Here is a 14,218-nt window from a genome sequence, read left to right on the forward strand (position 1 = left end):
ATCTTAACATTCATATCATGTATAATGGGAACTATATCCAAGTTGTACCCTCCTCCTTCTGCTCAATGCATACGTTTTAATATTCTGATGTTTGTTTATTCGCCCTCAGTATAAATTGAATTGAAAGTGTACGTTCGCGCAAGAATCTTTTTAAAAAATTTTTAAAGTTTAATTACGTGCATCTCAAGACTCAAGAAAACATTACTGTGCATAGCTAGGGACCTTGGTAGACCTTGGTATATGCCCGAAGAATGTACCAAATGTAACATGTTAGGAACATTTAAAAAATGGTTTGTGGCCATAATGAGTGTTGCTTGTGGGGAAATTAAAGTTATTACACATAGCCCAGTTACAATGCTGTGACAGTTACAATTTCTGAACAAGTCTTGTTTAGGGACATGTCATGATATGGCCATAGGCTGCCATATGGCCACAATAGCACCCGGATCTCGAGAGGCTTCACTATGTAACCAAAAGTATCTGGACAACCCTTGGTCTGGGGCTGTTTTTCATTGTTTGGGCTAGGTCCCTTAGTTCCAGTGAAGACAAATCTTAATGCTACAGCACACAATCACATTCTGTGCTTCCTCAACAGTTTGGGAAAGGTCCTTTCCTGTTTCAGCATGACAATGCCCCTGGGTACAAAAAGGTCCATATAGAAATGGTTAGGAAGAACTTGACTGGCTTACACAGAGCCCTGACCTCAACCCCAACCAACACCTTTGGGATCAATTGGAAAGCCAACTGGGAGCCAGGCCTGGTCGCTCAATCAGTGCCCAACCTCACTAATGCTCTTTTGGCTGAATGGAAGCAAATCCCTACAGCAACATTCTAACATCTAGTATAAAGCCTTCCCAGAAGAGTGGAGGTTGTAAAACATGGACCAACTCCATATTAATTCCCATAATTTTATTCAAACGTGTTCATGCTACTTTTAATGAGCACAGCTTATTACACAAAGTATTGCATACACATTTAGACCTTAGAACGACACAATTTAAACTTGATCAGGCAAACATGGAAAATAATGTTTTAGCATCAAGCAAAGATAATAACTTCACCTTACTCCTGTGGGTAATTTCAAGACAATTTTTATTATATAAGAACAAAAATCAATTTGGGATAACTCACTTTCCAAACGTGCATTTTATTGACACCATCTGCCCGCCTACCTTACGTGCCTGGACAAGTGCAGCGCTGCAGACAGGCAACAGAATGGGAGGTGAGAGAATTACATATATGGTGAGTCATGTTCCCAGGACCGAAATTAATCGTATGTATTAATTCTGAGTAGATGAAAAGGTGGGCTTTCTATCGAGATGTGACACCGTTCTCTGCAGCTTTGTTGTAGAAACACCATGCTACCTTGCTTCTTGGAATAACCAGTAATTTTATTTATTTATTCAATAGTAAGTAGTCAAAATATTTGTAATAATCCAGAGATATTAAATATGTTCAATTCAATTATGCTTTCAGACATGTAGGAAAATCCAGTTGGAACAACCTCATTTTAATATTGAACTTAAGTACTTATGTTCATGCAAGGAGATAAGCAGATTGCTCTTTAAAAATGTTTTCAAATGTGGACGAAAATCTAATTGGCTGTATGTAATGTAGTTCATAGTGTCTACTTAATCCTTCCACAAGCTGGCAGAACTCAAAAAGCTTCATGCAGATTGCTGCCTTAATTTTTCAACTTGAACCTATGCATGATTTCTAGAGCGTATTTTATGATATGTGATTAATATATTTTCAAGCTATTGTGATCATGATCTTGGACAGGAACTGACAGTGTTTTGAAAATGGAATTTGACAAAAAAATAAAATAAAATAAAAAGAGCCAAAATCATGTAATGTTTAGAATCATAGTTAAAATAACCGGTTTATGGTTAACTCGATGTTCGCATGTTTTTGTAATAATTCTGTGGTAATGCATATGTCTCCAACGTCAGTTTCCTAAACCATTATCTCGGGGCTAGCACGATCCAAGTCGCCTTCAGAAAACGGTACAGTAGCTTGATCGACGATATCCAAATTGGCAGGTTAGGCCTAATGTGGTTGTAACACTCGCGACATTTTATCGAACTATTTTTTAGCGATTAGTAATGCCTAGTTTCGCGATTTCGCGCGCAACAAATACTGTTGGCGCTCTGCAGAGACCGGGAGATCAGAGTCGTGCATTCAGCGAGTTGGAGGTAATTGGTTTGTGTATTACCATTAAAATAGTTTTCCCATCTTAAAATGACCCGTTTGCCAAACCCGTGCCTAAGCAAACAACTGTCTTATTAGCGATGATTTAAAAAAGAACTTGTGTTCCAGCTGCATGGTTAGCCAGGTAGTCGTGCTCCCTGAGCCTACTTGGACCGTGTTTTCATCTTTCATTATCATTCATCAGTCATCAGTTTCCGATTGGAACACAATCAATTTTGACACAAGCTGCTAGATATAAGTGGCGTACACATATTGTTAGTTTTACAATCAGATTCGGGTCGTCGTTATCTTTGTAAACTAACATTAGCTAGAAATGTTACTAGCTAATGTCTGATGTGACATGATTATTGCCAACTGAGTTATTTTATGGCTAAATTAGCTGTTCTGATATAGTCTGACGAACTACACGGATCCTTTGATGTGACTAATTTACTTCACAGCTGGTTAAATTTGTGTGACCTTTTTGAAGTAGCCTAAGCTAGCGAGTGTGTAGCCATGTTTGCGTGCCAGCCGGCTTAGTTAACTTCCATGCTATCTGCTTGGAATCCAACCATTTGATCATCTGTGGTTTTCATCCACCGACCGTATGTGGTGATCATGATGTTTTCTGTGCAGTAACTCACGCCATTGCAATGGGAATTCACGGCCTTGCAAAGTTGATCGCGGACCAGGCACCTTCAGCCATCAAAGAACATGACATCAAAAGCTACTTCGGTAATACATGTTTATGTAATATCTTCTGGTTCCTCGCGGCTTTTGAGGATTTTTATCAACCTTGCAAGTATGGATAGAATATGGACCACCACTGTATACACAATCTTTTTAAATTCTGTGGTCCACATTACCCTTGCAATAACATTTGAATATTATTATGAATTTTTACTTTTAATACCTTTTTCATTTTTCAGGGCGAAAGATTGCAATTGATGCATCTATGAGCATCTATCAGTTCCTTATTGCCGTTAGACAGGATGGCAATGTGCTACAGAACGAAGACGGAGAGACAACCAGGTGACTATTTTATGTAGCTAAATTGTTTTTAAAAAAAATATCCAGCTAATCATTTTTTAAAAGACTTGACTCCTATCAGCACAGCCCTGCTGATGAACATTTTGCAGTTTAATGGATAGAAATTACAGCTCTGGAAAAAAATTAAGAGACCTCATCAAATCTTCAGTTTCACAATTTATGGATATGTGTCTGTGTAAAATCAGACTTGATAAACAAAAATATTGTCATTCAGAACATTTACTTACAGGAAATGACAAATGGTCAAATACTAAGAATACAGAGGTGGTATACATTGAATCATGCAAAATACTAAGTTTATATCCACAAATAACTAATAAAAAAATAAACTGTTTTTGCTCAACAATCAATATTTATTTGGTGGAGTAACCCTGATATTGGGGGGTCTCTTTTAGTTTTTTCAGAGCTGTAAGTACAGATTGATACAAAAATAGTGGAAATAATGTTCCACGTGCACAGCCTTGGGCAGCAGACCCCAGATAAAACACCTAAATTTAGCTTCTGTTGCTCTCAGTATAGATGTATGGCTGTTTTTCAACATCTTTTACTTCTGTCCTCAGCCACCTGATGGGGATGTTCTACAGGACAATAAGGATGTTGGAGAGCGGTATCAAACCGGTGTACGTGTTCGACGGAAAACCCCCACAGATGAAGTCAGGCGAGGTAAAGCCTTTGTGTTGCAATGGTTGTGTATCAAGGCCGTCTAGATTCGCGGGCTTTTGGAATTGACTTCTGCAATTGAGTAAGTCAGAGGTTTCAGTCATGTCTGTTACTTTGACTGACAGTGTAGTTTGACAGCCTTTCCATCTTTTACTTGTCTGCAGTTGGCCAAAAGAGGAGAGAAGAGAGCCGAGGCGGAGAAGCTTCTAGCACAGGCACAAGAAATGGGTACACGTGCAGTTGGGATTTTTATTTTATTTTTTTTAAACTGCCATGGATCTTGATAGAATTTTGTGGAGTAGTGCTGATGATCCGGTCTACTGTCTCCCAGGGGAACAGGAGAATATTGACAAGTTCAGCAAGCGACTCGTAAAAGTCACCAAGCAACACAACGATGAGTGCAAGCAACTGCTGACGCTGATGGGTGTGCCGTACATCGAGGTAAACCCAAACCTGGGCTATCCTCATGCCCTTTACATAAGGCGAGGGAGCCTCCTGGCTTTTTTGTGGATCTTGTGACTGACCTGCTATTTTGTGTGAAATGAATGTGTGGAACGTGCCATCTGAAAATGACCTCCGCCTCCAGGCACCGTGTGAGGCAGAGGCCAGCTGTGCGGCGTTAGTGAAGGCAGGGAAGGTCTTCGCCACGGCAACCGAGGACATGGACGGCTTGACGTTTGGGACAGGGGTCCTGCTGAGGCACCTAACAGCCAGCGAAGCCAAGTACTGTACAGACAGCCGCTCTTCTCCACAGTTGTCCGCACCACACGCACTATAGCTCAAGTACAGGACTTTTCATGGCATGAAAAGGGTCTTCTCAGTCAAAAGCAATCAATCATCAAAGTTGCTGTCATAATGCCCCAGAATCAATTCTAATCTTGTATGTATTTTATGTTCGGATCCCAGGAAGATTAGCTGCACACTGTGTATTGCTAATGGGGATCCTAAATAAATAAATAAATGAATCAGCTAATGCCAAGTTTTACAACGTTATGCTTGGGTAAAAAAGAACAAATTTAAAACAGCAAACATCCAAGTTATTAATGGTGAGAGAATAGTTATAGTCTGTTTTAATTAAATGCACGTTCACAGAGAAACTCTACCTATCCTTCAGTTCATCCCCCAAGCGCTACTGAAACTGTAATTTGTTTGTTCACATTGACCATTTCTCAAAGCGAGAGGAATGCTCAACCTAAGAGAGTAGTCTTCTATAAATTTTACTACTGACAAAAAATGACAGTGGAATCTGTTTGTTTACTGTGTTGTGGTTTTATTGTGGTTGTTGCATGTTTCCTGCTAATCATAACTCCACAAGGAAATCTTCCTGACACTTGGTATCGCTGTTAGATTGATTTCTCTCTGTTCCCACAGGAAACTTCCCATTCAGGAGTTCCATTTCAGTCGCATTCTGCAGGAAATTGGTCTGACCCACCAGCAGGTAATTTCTTCCATCTCCTTAATCCCAAGGAGCCTGGCAATTTTACATGGAGACACTGGCTGGAATCTCAAGCTTTATGAAAGTAACAAGAAATCAATGAAAATGTCTCTGAGCTTGTCTCTTTCTGATTCATATTTCTGAAGACATATTCTTAGAGGCATAGGCATCTATACTGACTCGCCTACCTGCAAATTTTTAAATGTAAACCCTAGCCTTTTCTTTATCAGTCTCTCTCCATGTTTCTATCTCCCTCCTTCCTGACTGCCTTCTCCCCTCTCTCAGTTCATAGACCTGTGCATCTTGCTTGGGTGTGATTACTGTGGCACAATTAAAGGAATTGGACCCAAGAGAGCCATCGACCTCATAAAACAACATGGCTCCATTGAGGAGATTTTGGAAAACATTGATGCTGCTGTAAGTGTCACCTGTATGTAGCCCTGCGGTGGAATATGCTTTCAGTTTAAAAAATAAATACATTATTTTAATATTTCAGATGGAGCAATGTTAGTCTGATTGTATATTGAATTATTAATTTTGTAGAATTGCATGGCTGTGTACTTATGCATTTTATTGAGTAAACTGCGATTTAAATGAAAAACTACAGTTTTTTGTCATTAGGTGCAAAACCTGTGGTGAAACATTGGTTATAATATGATTATCAACAGAATGTGTTTGATAAAAATGAAGGAATGGTTTGGAATGCCGTTTGAATGTAGCAGTGGTACACTGCAGTTCTGTAAAAGACAAAGCTCCTTTTCACGGAGGTGCCAGTTTGCCGGACGGTGACGAACGGCGCTGACGGTGCGTTGTCCCTGTCCCTGCAGAAGCACCCGACTCCAGAGGACTGGCTGTTCAGAGAGGCCCGTTCTCTCTTCCTAGAACCGGAGGTGGTGGACTGCACCTCTCTCGAGCTCAAGTGGAACGAGCCCGACGAGGCGGGGCTGATCCAGTTCATGTGCGCTGAGAAACAGTTCAGGTATCGGTCCCAGACACCGCCTGGCCATGCCCTGTGAACTGCAATAAGGCTTTCTAACATACACTGCCTAAAACACGACAGACCGCAATTATGAGTGTACATTTTGTAAAGGGCATCCGAGTATACTGTGAAGGGTTTTCCTTTGTTTGTTTTTTAATTAAAAGGCTTTCATAAGGGTGGGACTAATGATGAAAATTTGTGTTCCTGCAGTCTTAAAGGTAATGTGGCTGAAGATGTACTGGCATGTTCTGCGAGCTTACTTTGAAAAGCTATTGCATAAACACATTAATTTCGTTTATGTAGTTTTAAAAGCAGTCGGTTTTATTATGGCTTTAAAAGGGGTCCGTCTGAAACTGCATTCATTTTCAAGTGGCAGGATCCTTTTGTAAAATGTATGCCGCCGTTTTTATGCAGCGAGGACCGCATTCGAAACGGCTGCAAGAAGATCATGAAGAGCCGGCAGGGCAGCACACAGGGCAGGCTGGACTCCTTCTTCACCGTCACGGGGTCACTGTCATCCAAACGCAAGGTACTGCCCGTCCAAGCTTGCGCCCTGCTCCGGGGTGAGGTTGAAGTTGAACCCCTCGTTGGGCGATTTCAGAATCATGTTTTCTGCATCGACAGAGTCAGGATTTTTATGTGCATCAAATGGCCCTGTGCTTTCATGTTGCCTATCTGTGCCCTCATTTTCTCACTCTTTTTCTCAGGAACCAGATCTGAAGGGCTCAGCGAAGAAGAAGCAGAAAACAAGCGCAACACCCGGCAAATTCAAGAAAGGAAAATAGAGCAGAAGAAGTGAAACCTACTAGGAGGAAGTTACCGTGAGGGGGAGATGGGGAAGACGGGAGTCCTATCTTTTCTTAGTCAACCGTGCTCTTTCAGGAAAAAAAAACAAAAAAAGCAGAGGACAGAACCTAATGAAAAGCTCACCTTGAGAACTGAGTGAATCATTTTTGCAGTAAATTGCAACAGTACAGTGCATTTTAATTAATATGATTTACTTTTTTTGTTTGTTCCTTAAATAAAACAATTGTGTACATTTCCTGGTCTTCTGTTCATGGCACTGACTGAGGAAATTGTGAATTGTGTGGTTACTAGTGATTACAAATATTCACTTAATGGATACTCTTATCCACAGTGACTTACTAAACAGGGTTACATCAGTGTTTGTCTCAAGAATTCTGTAGTGTTAATTTCACTAGGCAGGCACAGAAGACCCATTCAAAATATTTAAAATAGTGTAATGTTGGCTGAACAGCAACAGTCCTGTAAGACAAAGTAAACACCACCACACAGTTAATCTGTCTTTCCATATAACGTCTCAGAAAGGAGGATGACTCCAAAAAAGGAGGATGACTAAAGATGGTTGCAGCAACCATGATGCAGTATGAAGACATCAGTCTTCAGTCTGCGTTGACTGAAAGTGTTTGTACCACCATGACCGTTATGTAATACTGGAAGGTTCTTGAAAATGGGAGACTTGGCACTCCTTAAATTGATTGCTTTTTTTTTTTTTTGTTACAAATGTTTTTCTTCCCATCAATAGCATTTGCCATATAGAAAACTGACATCCTATATTTTTGTCTGTACAGTTAAAATTCCTAATTCATCATTCATACCTAAGTCACCAAAGCCAGGATGATACAAAGCCTATAAATTTCCTTGGATGAAATTTTATTATTTTGTTATAAGGGAAATAGCCACCACACACAAACCTGTCATACACTTTTTAAAAAAATGTATGCCTCCTTTCTGTTTTTTGGCAGAGTACTGCCCATATAACTCAGCTGGCTGTAGTCATGCTTAATGGAAGAGTTCTTGTGACCAGTATATGGAAAAATCAAGATTGCAACAGAAGCTAAGTTCTGCTTTCCACATTCATTACAGTTGTGACTACAGACTCCTGGGGAGAAGGCAAGTACACTTTCCCATTTTTATACTGGGTTTCATATATTTTCTGTTTACTCTTTGATTTGAAATGAAGTAATTGGGCTTTAGCTCAGTGAATTTAGCACATTCTCACTGCTGATTTGACGACGGATGTGTTCCTTTTTTGCTATATTACAGGGCATGTTGTAAAAACATGCCTTACAAATGGCTCTTCAGTAAGTAGATTTAGTTTGTTTTTTTCTGGGGCGGTATTGGATGAAACCTCTTCTAGTGATAAACTTGTACTTTGTGTTGAATTATATAGCGCAAAGGGTGCTGTGAAACAGTGACCTTTGACAATTTTGAAATTAATGGGGTACAGTTAAAGTGTTGGTCTACCCCAAATTTTCTCAGTATGAAAGTAAATTCACTAAAGTAAAATTGGAAACAAACTTCTAAAAAAGAATGGAGGGGGTGTCTTTGCTTTAGTGGTCTCAGATATCATTTGTGAATGGTTTCACGCAGCACCCTTTCAATATGCTTGGTCTTAACATAGTTAAATTGTGACTGTACCAACAACTAGTACCAGGAAGTACTGGCAGAATATAATAACCTGAATTTATATAGGACAATTTTATTTTAATTAATTTACTTTTCTAATTTCAGAGAAATTATGGTAAGTAATAAAATAACATACTGTTCTGCAACTTCATTTTTGATTCAGATAGTTAATTATACCGTAATTACAGTGTTTTTTTTATTTTATTTTTTTATTACAACTGCATGCACACATTTTTGTAGATGTGTGTTTGGGGAGCTGGTCCATGATGTCTGTATGTGTTTGTAGGTGACCTTGTATCTGTGTTTGAGACATATTGACTCCAGGGCATGGCTGGAGCTAAGGACCTCCTTCTTGTTGGCTACTTATTATCGGGTAGGTCTGTACCCCTTACACTCTAAATTCTGCTCTTTCAATGACCATGGTCTGGCTGATATAAATGTTATGTAGCACCATATTAAAATCTCATGATTCAAAAAGCTTTTGCTGATTTCCATGACAGTAATTTGGCATATCGCAATGGTAGATTGCGAATGTGTGATTTTGTATGTACCGATGCCTCTATTCCCACTGAAGGCAAGCTTTTTGTCTGAATTATATTACTTTGTTTTTGTACCTTAGGTGCTCTTTGCAGTGAACTTACAATCACAATGCCTGAGTCCATAGAGGCTCTGAATGGTTCCTGTGTGCTGATTCCATGTACATTCAACATCCCTAAAAATGAGGAATATCACCTGAAAAATTCAGCCGGTGGAGTTTGGATTAAAAGCATTCCACAGTTTGCTCGGGCCACTGTTGTGTTTAACAGCAGTCAAACTCATAATATTCTGTCAGGGGAAATAGTTGGAGATTTGGTTCAGAAAAATTGTACTACAGTCCTGGACAAGATCACAAAAGATTATACAGATAAATACTTCTTCAGAATTGAGACAACTTCCTACATGGCAACATTTCGTGCAACACCAGTCTACATTGCTGTCAAAGGTACAATACTAAATTGCAAAATTTGCATCACATATAAATGTGACTTCAAAATACTACATACCAATATTTTTGCATATATTATATTATGTATAAGAATATATGGCATGACTGCATGTACATATACAGTGAGCTCCATAATGTTTGCGACAAAGACAAACCTTTTTAAAATTTGGGCCTGTAAAATTTCTAATTTCTAATAAAACAATTCACATGTGTTTAGGGTTAGTGCAGATGCTCAGTTTTTATTTTAGGGTATTCATTTTGGTTTCACCTTTTGGAAATTGCAAAACCTTTCATACATAGTCCCCCCATTTCAGGGCACCATAACATTTAAAACAAAAGGCTTCATGGGTAGTTTTGATTAGTCATGTGTGTTCAATTGCTTCCTTAGTGTACAGTAGGTATAAGAGAACTTTCAGTATCTAGTCTTGATTGTAGTCTTTTGATTGCCTTTGGAGTCTGTTATTGGCATTTTCAACATGAGGATCAGAGTTGTGCAAATGAAAGTCAAAGAAGCCATTATGAGGCATAGGTCAAACCTTAGGTTAATCAACTGTTTGGAGCATCATTAAGAAAAAAGAGCTCTGGTGAGAATGTAAAATTGCAAAGGAACTGGTAGGCCAAGGAAGACCTCTACAGTTGATGACTGAAGAATTCACACCATGATAAAGAAAAAATGCAAACACCTGTTCAACAGATCAAAATCATTCTTCAGGAGGCAGGTGTGGGTGTGTCACTGACTACTGTCCATAGAAGACTTCATAAAAAGTAGAGGCTACAATGCAAGATGCAAACCAGTTAGCCACAAAAACAAGATGGCTAGATAAAAGTTGGCTAAGAAGCATGTAAAAAATAGTTATTGAAAAAGGTCCTGTGGACAGATGAGACCAAGATATACTCGTATCAAAGTCATAGCAAGAAAAAAGTGTGGAGGCCAAAAGGACCTTGCCAAGATGGAGTGCAGAGCCAAATCAGGAAAAAACATGTCTTTACCCCAAACATTATGGTTCTCGCTATATATATAGTTCAACTATACACTATAGAAATGATTAAATATCTTTACTTTAAACAATCCGAAAGTATAGAATGTAATGAGAAATGGGAGAATACATACATGAATTTCACTGGAATTTAAATCCTGGTGTCCTGAAATAATGCAGAATTTCATTGAAAGAATTCACCTGAAGAACAAAATTATTTTGATTCAGTTTATGGAATAACTTAAACCTAATTTGTGAAGCCTGAATGGATGGTGGATGAGGAGCACCTTCATCTTTTTGGAAAATATCTTCCAACTTTCTGATGACAACATTTTATAGACATTTGTGTATGATTTTGAGACAGTAAAAAGTCTAATTTATCTTTTAGGCTCTCCACAAAAACCCAAAATAACTAAATTGAAGGAGCTGAATGAGGGCACACAAGTGGATTTGAAATGTACAGCTGCAGCCCCATGCAACAAACATCTCCCAGTCTTGGCATGGACCCCCAACCTAGGGAACATTGGACATGAGCTCCAGGAGAATTCAAATAAAATCAAATCAGTTTTATCTGTTCTTACCTTTACTCCTTCACACTTCCATCATGGGAAGAACATCACCTGCTCTGCAGAATACACACTACAAACCGGGAGCAAGATTAAGGTGGCGGACAATATAACCCTCAATGTTCTGTGTAAGAAATCTGATTCTGATTCTGATATTGATTTAGTATGAAAGGCAATGGAGATTTGGTTAGTTTCTCCATAAAATTAACAGTCTAAATACACAGTGAACCAAATGCTTTATTGTTTGTCATCTTTTCAACAAGTATTCTCTCCCTCAGTCCCTCCAAAGAATACAATGGCCTCCATAAGTCCATCTGGTCCACTGGTCAATGGCAGCCATGTGACTCTGACCTGCAGCAGCTCAGCAAACCCTCCAGTGAATAATTTCACCTGGTTTAGAACCACAGGGAGTCGGGTCACAAAGAGCGGCTCTGGACAGACACTCACCTTCAATGTAAGCAGCGATGATGCGGGCTGGTACTACTGTGAAGCTCAGAATCAACAGGGAAAACAGGAGTCTGGAAAAGTGAATCTGACAATAAAAGGTCAGTGTAATTTCATGAAGGCAGAAAGAGGAGTTGTCAGTCTGCACGTACAGTCTAACGTTACGTAATTTTCTCTGCAGATATATGGGAGCCCTTGTCGCCTGCAGTGATTGGAGCTGTTGCAGGAACTTTGGGGGTGCTGTTGGCATGTCTACTGTCCCTGTTATTCTGGAGGTAATATTGTTCCAGTTGATATATTATGATGTATGCATATAACCAGTGCCTAATATTTAGGAAGACTTTTGTGGTGAAAAATAATAAAATGTCTATTACAAGTTCTAATGAATTGTTAAAAATTCAGACTTGCATTTTGACAAAGTTTCACCTGCTAGTCTCCTCAATATTTTTTTCAATTTCTTTTCTTTCTTGTTCAAATGGTTACGAAGACCTCTGCATAAAAGAGGACCTTCCGTTGTTTTGCAATTTTACTGAACCCAGGCAGCAATCCTTAGCTCTTATTTTTCTTGTATTTATCATTTTTCTTTATTGCATTTCCTTGTGTACCTAGCAGGCACATCACTGTGGGATATGAACCTTTCATGTAATGAACAATATCTGTCAAGTTTTGGTTCTGCCCATTGCATATTCTATTTCCATTGTTAAGGAGTCAGCCATTTAAATTAAAGATTTTTTTCAGGCTGAGGAAATCCAGAGAGTCATGTGTCAGTATAAGGATGACAAGCAGAGAAGGACAGGTAAGAACATTGTAATTTCTAAACTTTCAGATCTCCAGCAGTGTATGGATGAACCTGTGAGAACAGTTAACGTACTGCAACTCACCACCCTGATTTCTGTAATCATAACAACCACTAGCAGTTGTGACCCTGAAAATGAGAAGTGTTACCACAATCCTTGTTTCTAGGCCAGTCAATTCAAAGTATATGTAGTATAAACATAATTCTCCTGTATAATATTGATAACATTTACATTTTTGTCAGCCATCAGTAAGACTTATGTTTTTTGTTGAGCGGAATATAAATATTTTTCTAGTCCCTTTGACTCCATTTGGCATATATTTTCAAACACCAAGCACACAAAGCGCTCAGTCACATTACTTCACTGCTGAATTCGTATTGTAGCAAGAACCAGAGTCATTTAAAACCTTGGGAAGTTTGCTGGAGCCAATTGATTAAGCATAGTGTTACGTTACAACACAAAAAAATATGTTTTTACATTCATTAGAATGAGTTAAATGATACTAATCTTATATTTTCTGGTTAGATAATTAACTTCAGGGAAATTCAATGAAAAGTTATTTGCTGCTCTTGGGTTGAAAGTATTCTTCGCTGGCATGTATTGCAGGGAAATCCTTCCTTCGACCCCAGCAAAGCAGACAACACCAGGGAGACAACAGCAGTCTCAGAAAGCCAGCATGAAGAGGTCCAGTATGCTGAAATCTCCAACCTGAGTGCCAAAGAAAAAGGCAAGAGGGACAAGGGACAGGAAATAGAATATGCTGAGGTCCGATTTCCAGAAAGAAAGGAAAAGGCTCCAACAGAGGAGATTTATGAAACGGTTAAGCCAAAGCATCACCCTTAATGGAAATACATTCCTGCTTCATGTCCGGCCAGTCTATATCCTTCAAAAACCTGGTGTCCTCTGTAGGGACATGCGTCTCTGGTCTTCAGAACCAATTGTTCAAGGCATGTCCATTAAAAATAAAAAAATTTAAATAAATGTTTTCATTGCATGTTTTTGTCATCAAAGATATAGTACTTATATATATATATTGGATGTGTGTTGTTTGACCTTTAATTTTTCACCCATATATATATATATATATATATATATATGGGTGAAAAATGTATATATATATATATATATATATATATATATGGTATGTGTGTATGTATATATAGGAAAAACCAACATAAAGTGGCTTCGTAAGGTGTTGGGCTGGCACAGCTTCAATGTGTCTTGGCATGGATTCCAAGTCTCTGGAACTCTAGCGAAGGGATGGAACACCATTCTTCCAAAAGATATTCCCTCATTTAGTGATGATGGTGGTGGAGAGCGCAGTCAAAAACGTCGGTCCAAAATCTCCCATAGGTCTTCAATTGGGTTGAGATCTGGTGACTGCGAAGGTCATACCATATTATTCACATCATTTTCATGCTCATCAAACTATTCAGTGACCCCTCGTGCCCTGTGGAAAAGAACACCACGACCAAAAAAAATCCCGAACGCATAGGTTAAGATGCAGTAATTCCACGATAGTGCGTAAAGACGGGGATTGCCAGTGCATCGTAGATATTAGCATGGTTATTCTGTAATATTTACAAGGTAAGAATCCTGCACAGTAGGCTAAGCGTTTAAGAAAGCTCTTGATAGGAATTCTTGTAGGGTTACAAATTTAGAACTGGCATTTTTCTTAAAAGCTTAGCGCAGGAATTAGCAATGA

The 14,218-nt window shown here is 38.9% G+C and overlaps 2 protein-coding genes across 7 annotated transcripts; both read left to right on the forward strand.

Moving 5' to 3' along the window:
• Window positions 1-2,084: 2,084 nt before the first annotated feature.
• fen1 (flap structure-specific endonuclease 1) lies at window positions 2,085-7,261 on the forward strand. The gene is made up of 12 exons (XM_035416100.1): window positions 2,085-2,195; window positions 2,827-2,925; window positions 3,120-3,222; window positions 3,801-3,903; window positions 4,065-4,128; window positions 4,232-4,341; window positions 4,487-4,623; window positions 5,272-5,338; window positions 5,621-5,752; window positions 6,163-6,314; window positions 6,729-6,843; window positions 7,022-7,261. The coding sequence occupies exons 2-12, from the start codon at window positions 2,844-2,846 to the stop codon at window positions 7,097-7,099; spliced, it is 1,143 nt and encodes a 380-aa protein (XP_035271991.1). The 5' UTR covers window positions 2,085-2,195; window positions 2,827-2,843; the 3' UTR covers window positions 7,100-7,261.
• A 170-nt stretch (window positions 7,262-7,431) lies between these two features.
• Window positions 7,432-13,498, forward strand: LOC118226463 (B-cell receptor CD22-like). Of its 6 annotated transcripts, none has more exons than XM_035416094.1 (9): window positions 7,432-8,228; window positions 8,850-8,859; window positions 9,031-9,121; window positions 9,364-9,726; window positions 11,095-11,400; window positions 11,551-11,817; window positions 11,898-11,991; window positions 12,455-12,512; window positions 13,120-13,498. In XM_035416094.1, exons 1-9 carry the CDS (start codon window positions 8,146-8,148, stop codon window positions 13,354-13,356), a joined length of 1,509 nt encoding a protein of 502 aa, XP_035271985.1. In that variant the 5' UTR covers window positions 7,432-8,145; the 3' UTR covers window positions 13,357-13,498. The 6 variants fall into 6 exon arrangements, with proteins under 6 accessions (XP_035271985.1, XP_035271987.1, XP_035271990.1 ...); XM_035416095.1 differs by lacking the exon at window positions 7,432-8,228 and adding an exon at window positions 8,394-8,419; XM_035416096.1 differs by lacking the exon at window positions 8,850-8,859 and having other exon boundaries at window positions 8,135-8,228; window positions 9,031-9,117.
• The last annotated feature ends 720 nt before the right edge of the window (window positions 13,499-14,218 follow it).

This window comes from Anguilla anguilla, chromosome 4, assembly GCF_013347855.1.
Source record: "Anguilla anguilla isolate fAngAng1 chromosome 4, fAngAng1.pri, whole genome shotgun sequence".
In the NCBI taxonomy this organism is placed as follows: Eukaryota; Metazoa; Chordata; class Actinopteri; order Anguilliformes; family Anguillidae; genus Anguilla; species Anguilla anguilla.